This window comes from Argentina silus, assembly GCF_951799395.1.
Source record: "Argentina silus genome assembly, chromosome: 11".
NCBI classification, from domain to species: domain Eukaryota; kingdom Metazoa; phylum Chordata; class Actinopteri; order Argentiniformes; family Argentinidae; genus Argentina; species Argentina silus.
In genome coordinates this window covers 9748797-9763927 of record NC_139665.1, presented here as the reverse complement: position 1 = coordinate 9763927, position 15131 = coordinate 9748797, and the positions used below count along the sequence as shown (strand labels likewise).

General features: G+C 42.3%; 2 protein-coding genes across 2 annotated transcripts in view; one reads left to right on the top strand and one right to left on the bottom strand.

The window, feature by feature from the left end:
* adamts7 (a disintegrin-like and metallopeptidase (reprolysin type) with thrombospondin type 1 motif, 7) overlaps window positions 1-9372 on the bottom strand; it is a gene marked incomplete at its 5' end in the record, with an annotated part of 85287 nt that extends 75915 nt beyond the window's left edge. Inside the window, 4 exons of the mRNA XM_083680584.1 lie at window positions 1153-1349; window positions 2744-2924; window positions 6483-6850; window positions 9246-9372. Coding sequence (XP_083536710.1) covers window positions 1153-1349; window positions 2744-2924; window positions 6483-6850; window positions 9246-9372 — 873 coding nt within the window. The remainder of the gene's footprint in view (window positions 1-1152; window positions 1350-2743; window positions 2925-6482; window positions 6851-9245) is intronic.
* Window positions 9373-12513: 3141 nt separating this feature from the next.
* rxfp3.3a2 (relaxin family peptide receptor 3.3a2) lies at window positions 12514-13695 on the top strand (the record flags this gene model as incomplete). Its single annotated transcript, XM_083680583.1, has 1 exon — window positions 12514-13695. The coding sequence occupies one exon, from the start codon at window positions 12514-12516 to the stop codon at window positions 13693-13695; it is 1182 nt and encodes a 393-aa protein (XP_083536709.1).
* Between the last annotated feature and the right edge of the window lie 1436 nt (window positions 13696-15131).

Below are 15131 nucleotides of genomic sequence, written 5' to 3'. Positions count from 1 at the left end.
CACAATTTCCCTTCACTTGAGGCTTTCAAGTTTAAAGCCAAGGTGTAGGGGGCTGGAAATAGAATCTTAAGAGGATGTGGAGGATAATGGAAGTTTCCTCTCTGTATTATTGTCCATGAAATCCGCCAAAGCGTGGGGGTCTCTGTCATTGAATTCCCTTTCCTGATATTCCTGTGTCTGCAAGCCCTTCTGCAGCTGAAGCCAGGCCAAGCTTACTGTATTTTGGGAAGGGTCCAGGAAGTGGTAATAGCATAGTGGACAGGAAGTTGAAGTCATTTGGAAAAATAGATAAGGAGAGGATGGAAGGATACAGTACAAGAGAAAACAGTAATAAAATCTAAACATTATGTCACCATGCTAACAAAGATGGAGGGGTGGAAAACAATGAATCACTTTTAACCTTGTTGAGCAAAGATGGGATGTTTTGAATTGTATTGTTGAGGGATAGGGATGTTGCATAAAATACAGTGCCAGCAGAATTAATTCATACTATACAGTATATAGCCATGCAAGTGAGTACCAAAATCACATTACATTAATTTAACGGAACACAAATCACAAAAACAACCTGTAGGGCAGTATTACTGCTACTTTTGTTCCAACCCAGTCCTAACACACTGGATTCAACTAACCCCTCACTTAAAAAATAAAAAAAAACATTTTTAAATTGTAGTCATTTAGCACACACTTCGAGCGACTCACAATAAGGATACATTTGCCTGAAGTAAAACAACTATACATCACAATCATCCCAAGTAAGACATTCTAGAAGAACAAGTGCCAGAAGCAACCAGAGTGCTAGGGAAAGGGAAGAAAAAGTTCAGGTTCAACACAAGTGGGGTATATTGGGAAGTTCTAGGAGGGGAGAGGTCTTTGGACGAGGAGCCCAGGTGTAGTCTACAGAGATAGGTCTTTAGTCCACAGTGGAAGATCGCCAGTCACTTGTTGTAGTAATCAGTTACTATATTGAGTTAAATCACATGTATTAGCCCCGAGCTGGAACATAGGCCAGCACACATCCTCAACCAGGACCTAGCCATGAATGCCACTGAGACAGATTATGCTCGGTGAACATCATTCATTCACTCACAAATGTCATTCACTCAATGGTTCGTTCATTGATCTCTGTGTTTTATCCACGCGTTTACTCACGATGTTCATGACGGCCAGCACGTAGCTCTCTACGCCCTTGGTCCCGTGATACTCCACCATTTTGGAATCGGCGACCACCAGCGTCTCCACCCACTTCTCCCTGCTGACAGAACGCTGGTGAATCCTCCTCCTCTTCCGCTGGCGGCGTTCCCAGCGCTCCCGTTGACGCTCCACGCGTTCTAAAACAAGGTCTGGATCTGAGGATGGAATCAGAACATTCCCATGAGCTTCTGGTGGTTGCTGTGTGACAGCAACCGTACTACCAAACGTTACTGTTCAGCGTCGCTGTAAATGTTGTCTTTTTAAACAATGTACATATCTCATTGAAATGCAATTGCTATGCGTGTATACACTATTTCACTTGATAAAAAAAACAAAAACACATCTTCATAGATCATCTATGCATCATCTATGTAGGCTCCATTGCATACAGTAGAAATGTAAGTCATGAGACAATAGTACAAACACACTACCTGCACAGGACACAACTTCATACATAATGTCACAAAAGCATTGTGTGCATACAATCATCAGGGACACAGTAAGCAAATAGATCACATTATAGTGATGACAGGAGAGCAGACTGCAACATCTTTGGTCTTTCTTAATGACTTGAGAGCATTCAGTTGGAGCGTTCTGCCAGCTTATCTCGTTCCTAGAGGCAGGTGCTAGCTAATCCCACTTGAGAAGGTTGAAAAAACATGTTTTTCTTCTGCTAAAGTGCCTTATAAGCCAGCCATGCCTCCCGGGCTCTCCTATCATCCCAGGCCATGCACTGGATATTTGAGGCAATCCTATTGACCTGTTCCTTGTGCATGATACCAAGTGAGAGAGCGAGAGACAGACAGGGAGAGAGAGAGAGAGAAGTCTGGCCAGGGCTGCTGTGAATTCTAATGACATATTTACATATCTGTTGCATAACAACCCCTCTCTGAAATTTCATTTCATTTCAGGCTCAATTAAGCCTACTCATATTTCTATGTGGCTGTTCTACAAGCCAAACTGCTCTTATCCTTTCTCCCACCAGCTCCGGAGCGTGATTTGCTTGAGAGTGCTTGGCGTTGACCTGACATGACTGGGCTCGGTGTAAGAAGGGATCCTTGTTTTGATCTATCCAACTGTGTTAGATTGGTGATCACGATACCTCAAGGATGGGAGAAAATAGAGTGACTTATCCAGAGTGACTTAGGATTAGTACAACCGTCTTAAGTAAGTGAAACCACTATATATCACTATCCTGCCACCAGCAGCCACAATGCTAGAGAAAGGGAACATCACTTTGTGTGTGTGTGTGTGTGTGTGTGTGTGTGTGTGTGTGTGTGTGTGTGTGTGTGTGTGTGTGTGTGTGTGTGTGTGTGTGTGTGTGTGTGTGTGTGTGTGTAAAGGTCAGGTTTAACACAAGTGGGGTATGTTGGGAAGTGCTATAAGGAGGAGACCAGGTGTCATCTAAAGAGATGGGTCATTGTGATACTGTAGCTCATTCCAGCACAAAGAGCTGTGACAGAGCTGAGCGACCAGTTCAAGCTCTCTCTCCAGCCTTTGTGTCTGTGTCTGAGTGTGTGGTGTAAGGTTACACCATAGGAGGTTTCACCTTTGACCCCGCAGGTACCGTTGGTGGTATGGTCCCCAGACATGGACTGTACAACCTGGCTCTGGGTAGAGGAGGCATGGCGCTTGTAGATGACGTGGGCTTGAGGTGCTGCTGTCTCATCACTGGACTGCTCCAACGGCCGGATAAAGAACTCCTCATCAGACAGCTTGAACAGCCCTGTCTACAGGGAGTGAGGAGGGTCAATATTGTGTTGCTATGAAAAAAAATACATGCACCGTAAACATTATTCTATGGGGTGGGAGAAGTTTCAATTCAGTTTTCATTACAGAGAAATATACAGTATGTAAACCCTAAAGGGGGAGAGAGTTGATGCACATTCTATTGGGAATGAGAGGGTTCAAAACCCTCTCATGAAAATGCATTGAGCACATTCTAGGGGTTGATATACTCCTTCATGTGAGAAACAAATGCATTCAGCTACATATCAAATGCCATTGGGAAACAGTTGTACATAAACACGAGTTATGTTGTTGCAATACAATTTGCTGTGTGATTATTTCCCCTACCCTGTGGCAGCTAAACAAGGACATACAAGTGAAATTGAGTCATAACTGAAATTGCTAAATCGGAATGCGGATGATTTAGATTTATAGCTCTTCCGCCCCAAATCTTTGGCCGCTTGGCTTCTTTCTCAGTCAACCGTAACTAAGATAGCTGGAATGGAGTGTGTGGGGTTGTGTCAAATCACTCGGCATGGCCTGGAGCTGGTACAATTTCTCATCATAATCACTACTGTATGTCCAACTGCTATAAATTTTTGAGAAGCACAACATTTCTAGTACACCAGTCCCTTCTATTCCCCCGGGCAGTACAACCTGATCTGAGAGTGTCTGAAGTGTCACAGTGGGATCCGAAGGGAATCAAAATGAATAAAGAATTAAGGTTTTGATTGTGTATGCAGCATTTTGTAACAGTGGGATTTATGTGATCATGCAGTATGAGATTCTGGGGCAAATAACACAAAAAGAGAGATGGAAGGACCTCAGCGGGTGAATAATGAAGGAATGAATTCTGTAACACATTGGAATGCGGGGGGTGTGGTGGTGTCGTAGTGTCGTTTTATAAGACATGTGCAAAAGCTTTCCATCAGCTCTGAACCCATTCATTTTTCATGTTTCGATATACAGGAACAGTACAGAGAAGGTGAAGAAAACTTTTTTTGGTTTGGTGTGTTTTAAGTCTGCATTGTTGCAAGAGTGTGCCGCTAGACTTTTCCTTTAATTGACTGTATGGTAGGTGTACTCAGTCCCATCAGGCTGCACTTTGCTATGACATATTTCCCAATTTTCTTGTGTAGAAATCCAGACCCATTTTCTATGGACTATTTCTAACTCTCTTTAAAGTCCTGAGTGTGTGGACTGAGCCCTTTGATCTGAACCACAGAAGCGGATCACAATGGTTTACACCTGCAGCCTATAGTAGCAGGCAGTGCCAGTTCTGTATCCAATGTGGATTCCTCCAAAAGGGCAGACCTTAAAAGACCAGGCAATACAGTGTGGATAGCCCAAATAGAAACGTTTGAACTGTTCATTTTGGTCCCTGCTCTAAATGATAATTGCTTGTCTTATTTCTACCTTAGACCAGACAAAGACCAGACAAGGGCTTTAGTTCAGTTTAAATTAGAGAAAGAAAGAATGATTGTGCACTACAGTGAAACTTTCTGTAATAGATTCTGCTTTCATTTCTACCCAGCAGTACTTGCAGAATAATGAATGTGAGCAGACAACTGCAAGTTTCTCATGAATCCTAAATCTCAAACCAGGGTGCTCTATTAAGAGATATGGGGTCGGGTATATTAAGTTTGGTTCTGCATGGATGGTCCAGCAACCTGAGACTTTGCACTAATAAGGTGCTTGGAGGGTTGGTTTGTTAAGTCTAATTCAAAATGCTACTAAGTGAGCACTCAATGGACCAACACCATTTGCATCTGTGTATCCTTGTGTATCACCCTAAGGCCCTAGCATTCACACCTCATTTCTTGTTAAATCGATGTTGTTAACGCTGGGCTGTAGCAAACATATCCATCTCCTGCTACTCTCATCAACAGCTCTTCTTCCATAGGGGAAGTCCCAAAACATACAGGTCCAAACTATTACAAACACTCATTGAATCTGGTCTATAGTGCAGCCAGTTTACTTTAAGCTGCAATCCATACATTAATTTCCAGTCAGTAACCAGAAGTGAACACCACTGGCCTGAGGAGAACCCAGCCCCACTTTAAACAAATGACCACTTTAAGGTGTTATGGAGCACCTGTAAACCTTCTATAAGGCTTGGGAGAGAGGTAATTGTGTGAGCATCTTGAATGAGTATTTCAATGACCTAAACTCTGTTAGTGAAGGCGTCATATAACAGTTAAAAATAACTTTTAAAATATCCAGCACACACAATCAACTCTACCAACTATTTAGTCAATGCGTTAGTCAAACTTAGACATTATTCACTTAATCATTATTATTAGTCATTAACAGGGTCAATCAATGTGGCATAGTCATGGGTATAATCAGTTGCCATTGCTGCTGTGAATCTTTCAGGGCTTTCAGTTGGATGGTTTGGGTTTAACCAATTAAGGGATGAAGCAGTAAAACAGAATGTACTGGAGATGATTGTTATCTTGTTGATGTAAATGTGAATGACGTTGGTGGATAAATTATTCACTGTATCAAAAGATGGCAAGTAGACAGTGTGTAAATGCAATAACATCCCTCTTCACCCCTGGACCTGCAGTAAGTGGGGAGCTAATCAAAGGCTCTGGGAGATAATAGAAGCCAGGAAGCACAAGGAGACAAAGCCAGGCTCTCATCTGGACAGACGCTAAATCACTGGTGTTGTTGACAATGAGCTGGATGATGATGATGATGACAATGGAAGCAGAATGATGGGTTTCGGGTTTTGACACGCATGGACTTAACTTAACTTAAACATACGTGCACCCCCCACACACGCACGCATCATGCACACACAAGCACACACACACACTTACGTCACTGATGACGTCCAGTCTGTTTGAAGATGAAAGGTCCTCAGATACTTGTGACGTTCGTAAACATAGTCCTCTTGGCAACCACATAATGGGCTTGTCATGTATGATGCTAGCCCCTCATATACTTGAGAGTGCACAGCTAAAAACCTTAACCATTCATCTGTTTACACATGCAATTTAATATTGAAACAGGGGAAGACCATTTGATGTTGAAGACAGTATGGTATGAACTACCTTGTTCCCGAGAGGAAGAAAAACACATCAAAGCTAAATGCGTTCTCACTTCGACCTCTGTAATGTCTTCTAACTGCTTGGATTTTTCCTGCTTGTTATGTTTGATTCAGGCCAGAAAAAAACAGGTCCAAATGGCAAAGAAAAAGAAATGTTACCCTGACAGTTTTTGAGGAAAATGGATTAGATGAAGTAGATATGGCACTTTTATGATTGTTTTGTTCCCGGCCTATTATGTTTTTACTTTGTTTTGTTGCCACAGGGGAGAAACAACTTACAGAATTTAAAGTGATATTGTAGTTCACTGTTTGTCAGATATTTTCAGACATTAAATACGGTCCCATTAGTTAGGGGATTGAAGCAAAATAGTTTTGTTTGACGTGGATGAATCAAAGTATACCACTTTGGAGGTCTAAAAACATTTGAGAAATGTTGAGGTTTTGCATGATCAATTTGGCTGTTCCTACCTTCATTGCTCAAAGCACATCTAGTTGATAGACTCACCAGCCCATCACAGGTACTTATCGCTGCTCTCCCCTTCACAGCCACCTGGTCCCACACCTCCCCGATGAAGTGGCACAGAGATGATCCATGGCGGCTTATTTGGACCCCTTTCAAGCCACCGTACCTCCTCTCTGTCAGGAAGCCAGGAGCCAGTAGATGTGGGTTGAGTGTGAGGTTGAAGTGCAGATTGTGGCCTCCATGCTGCAACTGGTAGAAGACGCGTGTCGAGCTTCCTGGGTCGCCCGAGGTCTCCCGCCGCTGTACCCGGTTGACGCGGTGGGACAGGAAGTTGGACAGGAAGTGACCTTTGGCATTCACTCTGGACGGGTGAACTAGTTCGTACTGCGGCAGCCCCTGTAGAAAGCTCTCTGGGGAAAAATGAAGAGAGTGGGCGGGGGACTACAAGAACACAGGGTTATTATAAACTAATTGACTGTGATGCTGTAAACAAACTAGCAAACAATAAACAGATAAACAAACCCATCTGGACATCTTACACAATGCTTAATTCGTACCGTATGAATTTACACTGGAAAGCTCTGGCAGTCAAGAAGTCAAGAAGTCAAGAAGAGCAAGTTGAAATTCACAACTTAAGCCTGGGTATATGCCAGCAGAATTGCTACAGTAATCTTCTCATTGGTTCAAGCACCATCTGGGATTTATAGTGCACTCAAAGTTGGTAAGAGATAGGTGTCATTTAAAACATGTACATGATTTGAATAACAAATCTAGACTCAGTGACTACATCAGCCTCTTATCCTCCCAGACCGAGGTCATCGTCATGGCTATGGATGCACTGGAAGCTTCTGATAGTGATAAGATAGGAGCACACACACACACACACACACACACACACACACACACACACACACACACACACACACACACACATTTGTTGTTTATTTGAATCTCAGCTGTCACCTGCATAAGCGCAACATCTTTCCCATTGGCTTAGCACCCTCAAGCATCCCTACACACATTCAAATATCAACGCCAGTGAAGCACAATGCAACAGGATGAGGAGAAGAAGCCACTTGAGACTATTGAGACCCTCCAGTGTGTAACTCCAACCCTGGACATAATAATAATAATCGGATCTGACAGTGCAAATACAATGAGGCGAGAGAGATGACACTGGGGTCCTGAGAGTCATGAATGCTAATACACAGGCTCATTAGACCACTAACAGAAGATCTGTCAAAACGCATCACACATCGCCAACTCCAAAAGGTCTTGCCAGGGTCATGTCAGCTGTGACGTATGAGCTGTTACTAATAGTCTACTCTAGTAAATGGGAAATTGGAAAGTTAACCTCTGACCTTTTTTCCCTTCTCACGTGTTTTTAGGCTGTAGATTGTAAAAAGAACGTTGTCCCCAATCTTATCTTATTAGAATGTGATCTAAAAATAAATCTTTTGTCCATGACTAAGGCATTTTTTTTCATCTACTTACCACAGGAGAAGAGAGAATACAATATAATAGGCACTACTATATCCTGTTGACCAAGAAGCAAACCAAAAACAAAACGAGTCGATATCCAATCTTTAGTTCATTCAAACAATAAGTTGGGACCAGTTTCACGGCTGGAAAGCTTTCAAAAGTAGTCTGCTCTCACAGGAGTAAACAATTGGAGTAAATTTGTTTTGCATAGACAAGAGCAAATTGATGTTGAACTTCAGTGACTGGGGTGTTCGATTGGGGTTTCCTGAGTTCCTCTCTGAGGGAATGCAATGTTGTTCTTCAGATAACAGATAGTTGGTATCTAGGGCAATGATGGTGCCCATGGAGAGTTTGAGGTGCCACCCTGTGTGCCACTGCTGCGCCAGGTAATCTCTCCCCAGTACTCCCCCCTCCCCCCATCCCCCTACAATCCAATAACACTTAAGTCCTAGCAGTCAAGCTCTCCTGGGCATCTGCTCCCTGCTGAGGCTGATTGGTATGGGCTGTGTCTCCTAGTCCAAGGATACGTCTAAACTGCTTATGCCAGCCTTTCCCCTGATCCAAGGTTGGTACTTGACAGAGGGGTGAGAGGGATGAGGGAGATAAGAAGGAATAAATGTGCTACTGGCTTACTCAGAAGCTTACTCGTTAGATGTTGTGCATTAAAACTTTTCTAAATCCTGTTTTTATGAGCCACTTCAGTCCAGAGTCCAAAGTTAAAAATCGGGTTAAGGATACCAGAATATTAGTTATTGAGCTCATGAAGGTAGGCTACTGTAAATTCTCAGAACTGAATAAATCAAACCTGTTATTCGCGCATTTTGCTAATGACTAGATATATCACTGATACGTGGAGATACAGATACTGATGTTTCTACACCAGGTCCAAATAGCGTCATCATCGTAGTACGGTACTCTAATTTAGTGTACCACACTATAGCATCGTTTCTTTATGCATGACCTGAACCAATCAACAATATGTAGCAGCTCTTGAAAACAGATAACGATAACGGTGTATACAATGGGCTGGTTATAAATCACAATTGTTTTGAGTGTTAGGGCGGACACAAACATAACTGTTTCGGCGCAGCAGTCAATAGGCAGCAAAATAAATTGGTACCCTGAAGTGTGAAATTGTTCTTGCATGTACCAAGTCCACTCCCAGTTCAGCATGAGAGCAATTCGGCATGAGAGCTTATTGATCAGATTTGAAACTAGGCTACACAGACGGAGAATTGCTCTGAAACATTTGACATTGTTGACATTTGCACAGCGATGACAAAAGGACAATTCAATTTCATTCATTTTAAGAAGCTGACTTACCTGACTCTTGTTCAAATCCAAAAGCTTTGCTGTTTTCAAGCATTGCTAAAACCCCCGCTGCAACCAAAAAGTGAGTGGGAGAGAAAGTTTGCCCGAGAACGTTGAATCCGCAGTCCAAGAAAATCATTTTGTTGGAACGTAAATAAAGGAAACATTTACTTATGCCTTCCCCACACAGTACCGACAGTCATCTCAAATAGTTTCCATAATGAACGGGACAATGTTGTCCGGTTAAAACCTTTTTAACTTCAAGCTTCACGATAAAGCATGATTTAAATTGTGTTACTTTCAAACATTGCATCTATCCCCAGGGAAGCACTTCTCAAATGCGTTTTTTACATTCCAGAAATGTTAAACTGTAGTATTGATGTTTGCTGACTCGACGCTATCCCCACTTTCTGCCATCGGTCTCCTCCAACAACGGCCCATGACAGTTAAAAACTTTCCTTAAGCCAAACTTTGCTAAAGAACCGCCCTCCCCGATGAAGTTTAGTGGGTGGACTGTTGAGAAAGGGAATGTCTTTCAGTAGTAGGCAAGCACAGGGAAATTGCTTTTAATGACTTGGGTTGCCTGTTGGAATGAAAGTGAGACAATGTTAATATAGTGTTATGGTATTATACTATATCAAAACATTCATAAATTGAATTAATGTGGCTGTGAAATCAACATAATCATCTGTAATAGGATGAAACATGTATTTAATTCAGAAGGAATTCTAAAGAGCCTATGTCTATGTAAAACTAACATGGACGCGCAAGAGCTGTCACTATGAGGAGCATCAAAAGCGTAAATGTCAAGGTGAGAGAGTAACAGCATTATTTTAAAAGACGTCTGTTAAATATAATATGTTACAGTTGATATGTTTGGTTTTTGATTTCTTGATTTCTGATATGTTTGGTTTTTTAATTATTCTGAAATTGTGATCAATATATTAAATATTTAACAGAATATTTAACATATTCAATATTTAATGCCGTTACTCTGGCCTACTGAAAACATAATATATTCAAGTAGTGAAAGCAGAGGGCCAGTGCGTAACCTACCCTAGTCTTTGACCAATGTCCGTCTCGTTGCCCCCTCTAGCGTAAGAATGAGGTCGCTTGGCGCACGTGTCTGCATCGTTGACTTATGGTCTGCATCACTGAGGGATACAGCAAACGAATGAATGAGAAATAATATCCCTCCTAATACACTCGAAAATCAGTTCAAAATGCATTAGGCCTAAAGGAGGATGTACGAGCATTGATCCATAACTGAATTTACATATCCATAACATCCAGAATTTAATTTCAAAACGCTTTATCCATTTGCAACATAAAGAAAATAGAACATAACATAACATACCGTCCTTTAACCCTTAGATACCCAGTTTTCCTTGAATGAAAATTAAGCAGTGATTAGGATTACCCAAGAAGATAACGCATTTGTGTGTGTGTGGGGGGGGGGGGGGGGGGGGGGGGGGGAGGGATATCAACATTTCAACACTCAATGTTGCAATGCAATGTTGCCTATATGCATGTCTCTGACTCTTTTAATGCAAAATAAATATTGGCAGTTAACACTCATAAAGAGTGTAAGAGTGTAATAAAGAGACACAGACTCAAAAAATATTATTTTACATCAAAGCCTGTCACGTCTCGTCCAGTTCCTTGGTTTATGTTTGTCTTTGTTTCATATTATTCATTTATTGTTTCCTGTTTATTTTTGTGTTCCTCACCTTGTCTCTCGTTTCAGACACTTCACCACCTGCCCTTGTGTGTTTCCCGCCTGTGTGATTGTCTACCCTGATTGGTTTAATCTGTCCCTCATCATCCTTCCCTGTGTATTTAGTCTGTGTGTTCCCCATGTCTCTGTGCCAGTTCGTCTTTGTACCTTCGTGTCATACGTCCCAGTAATGTTCCTAGCGTTCAGTATTCCTGGTTTCGGATCTCTTGTTCGAGACAGGAGTAATAATATCAGGAAGTCATTTTTAAATTGACTTCCGCCAGAGTACTGAGGATTTTTCCGACATAATCCGGAACGCAACACAGACTCGTGCAAATTCCGAGTCGCAATGGTGCGCACCGCATCCCATTGAAACCAATGGACTTCCTCCGGGCCTCAACCGTATTGCACGTTGCGTCTGCATTGCGTTCCGGATTCCACATATGTAGGAAAAATCCGATACGTGCATTAAAATGCACTGCGGAAGTCCGTTTAGAAACTAATTTGTGATATTATAAGATAACTGTCAACAACACAAACAGCACTGGTTAGCCTAACAACGTTAGTTTTTACTCAAACCGTATTTTGGACTTGCAGCCAGTCAATTGTTTGAATGACACAGAGTGCAGTGAACCTGAAACCACCCAGCTGGAGCTCCCACTCACCACAGCATTTTAACAGGCGGAAAACAATCACAGGTTTTTTTTGCCAGATCGCAATCATTTTTTCAGACTGTGCGCACATGGCGTGAGAGTGTAGCTACAATATTTGCTAGTGGTTTTTATGTCCCATGCACCAACCTCACCAAGTCAATTTCCTGTAGGTGCAAATATACTTGGCCAAATAAAATAATTCTAATTATGATACAGCGTATTGCTCCGCAACTGCTGTACGGAGGGACACAGTAATGCTACTTCGACAGAAAAAGTAGTCCCAAAACAAAGTGATGGATTGAACCTTAATTTCAAAACATTTTTTTTATTTAATTAGCTTCGATGGACGACCACTTAGTTATACGTGTCATGTGGAGTTTATTTGGGTGCTTTTTGAACAGACTGAACTTGTAGCCCCGTCTACTTGCCTACTGCATTGTGGCTCATGAGGAAAATACTTTCGGCTGAAGGGCACTCCATATTAGTGACAGTACAGACACATTCCAAAATAGTACCCATCGATCGACAGCACTGCTGGTAAATTGAATATATATGGTTAAAAAAATCCCGGAACAGCCCTTTAATTTGCGCGCCCGTCAACCTGCCTGTCAACACTGCCGGTCGATATAGTTTATGCGCTCGCGCGACTGGTTTCTTGCCGTACTTAATCCTCGCAGGGGAGGGCTCTCCGAACGCGCACCTGTATAAAGCCTGGATCAATACAAACATTTGTCAGTATTGCGTTTCAAACTGGAGACCGCTCATGCAAATGGTAACATTCAAATTCTATGCAATGAACAGTTAAAGAAGCATTTATTTGCATGGAGTTCTCTCTTCTGGTTTTGATACGCCATTGGACTACGACCTGGTGCTAGTCGAGGCACCTGCTGTTGCTTTCTTATCCGTGAGGATGGGAGAAATGTTCAACCATAGCGGGAGCGGGATACTGAATAGGACTTCGATGGAAGAGGACAAATTCAGCAGCCTGGAGGATATTGATGTGACTGCGGACGGTAGCCCGATTCTCCGGATAATCATCTCTATTGTGTACTCCGTGGTGTGCGCAGTGGGGCTAGTAGGAAATTTGTTAGTATTTTTTCTAATGAGATTGAGACAGGGCCGAAAGAAATCAAGTATTAACTTTTTTATCATCAACCTGGCCGTGACGGACTTTCAGTTTGTGTTGACTTTGCCGTTCTGGGCAGTAGACACCGCTCTGGACTTCAGCTGGCCGTTTGGAGACGCCATGTGCAAAATCATCCTGTCCGTCACCGTTATGAACATGTACGCGAGCGTGTTCTTTTTGACTGCGATGAGCGTGACCCGCTACTGGTCCGTCGCCTCAGCTCTAAAGAACCGGTCGAGACAGAGGTCGTGTTCAGTGAAATGGGTCTGCGCTGTGCTCTGGGTCTCGGCGACTGTAGCCACCGCGCCCACGAGCATTTTCTCCTCGGTGACTGTCGTGGCAGGGGAAAAACTCTGCCTTCTCAAGTTCCCTGTCCCAGAGGGACATGATAAACATTCTTGGCTAGCGATCTACCATCTCCAAAAAATCCTCATAGCTTTCGTTATACCTATGCTAATAGTTTCAGTCTGTTACCTGATGCTCCTCCGGTTTATCCGTCTGAGGAGCATGAACAACAATAAACACCCGAAACGGAGGTCGAGAGTGACCAAATCCGTCACCATCGTGGTCTTATCGTTCTTTCTTTGTTGGATGCCAAATCACGCCATCACATTCTGGGGAGTCCTGGTCAAATTCAACGCGGTCAACTGGGATAAGTCATACTACATGGTTCACACTTATGTGTTTCCAGTTACTGTCTGCCTCGCGCACGCCAATAGCTGTTTGAACCCAGTGCTGTATTGCCTGATGCGCCGCGAGTTCAGAAAGATGCTCAAAGATTTGTTTTGGAGAATTTCCTTACCAGGTATTTCGAAGGCCTGTGCAATACGCACTCTTTCGGGCGCATTCAAACCCGATGACACCCAGGGGGTTATTGCTTTAAATGTTATAGACACCGAACAATGCCGACTATCCGTTATCGACAGACAGGGTTTGCCCGACTCGAGTATCATTCCTGACACCTGATGATGTTCCGAAGTGCATCACGACAGAAGCCACATTAACTGTGTAAAATCCAACGGATTTCGCAATTAGCCCACACCGTGTAGGCTACCAGGAACTTTAAACGAGTTGAACACAGGTACATTGAATGTTTCACACATTATGCGCGCATCATTATTGAATTCAGCCATCACCCACGGGCTATTATCCCATTACCCAAAGTAACGTTTGGTATCAAAGACTTGCAATGTGTAGCAAGCCAAACAGTGCATTATATAGCGGAAAGGCGGTAACCTATATTTGTGGCCGTGCAAATAAAATTGGAATTAGTAGCCTATATTGTTGATGGGTTTTGGTAACCTTTACGCACAGTGGTATATAACTACTTGTTGATAACAAGATCAAACTAAATATCTTCCTCTTTTTGTGAAGTCAAAGAAAAACTTGTAGTCTTGATCGGGAGGCTATACGTTTCAACTCTTGTTCACAAAGGCGCACACATTTACAACACACATTGCTCATTATGCATAGTCATGTGGCAATTGAGCAGCATTGAAAGACAATACACAATGAAACAATGGAAACCAATTACAAACATGTTGTAAATATGTGTTGTGTTGTGGTAGTAAACTGTGTACACCCCAATATCTGTATGTAAATTGGAATGTAAATGGTCATCACGATGTATGTAAAATAAACGTATATACTGTAATAAAATGTTTGTAAGCACTTTGGTCGAATAATATATCAAGGTAATAGAATCATTTGGACTATTCGCAATTCATTTAAAAGCCTTAGCCTGCCAGATAGACGCTCAAAATGGTGTCAATTTTGTATGTAGCCTGGAGCAGACGTAGGCTTAATATTCGCGTCGTTGGAAGCAAGATGATTGAAAGATGTGCTGTATGCGTAAAGACGCACTATTCCTCAGTCATATTGAAGATGGAATGTTTGATATTCCCACAACACAAATGTCACACGACAGGGACAGTGTGGCACCACCCATTTCCCATGTCCTCTGTATTCCTCAGTAGGATTTGACTGTGAAAAAACAATAGACTGCATGTGCAACGCTGTATGCCTACCGTTAGGAAGTGTACGGGATAGGCTACTGGCCGTTTACATCAACATTCTCCAAACATTGATGTATGGTCCATCGACCATCTATTTCTAGAAATGTTAAAAAAAAGAAAAAAAAGAAGAAAAAAAAGAAAAGAAGAACATCTTCATCTTCAACATCATTGTAATAATTCTTAAAAAGTAAATTATTCTAGACTTTTGACCATAAGATAAGCCTATGAAACACCCTGGCTTTAGCTATGACAAAATAAATCGCTTGGGGCCAAATTAACTTGGTATCTGCGTGCAGTAATCAGTGCGTAATTTATGCGTAATTGGTATTGCTCAATAGGATTCAACCAATCAATCTTTGCTAGAGAGTTTTCCTCCACTAAATAGAA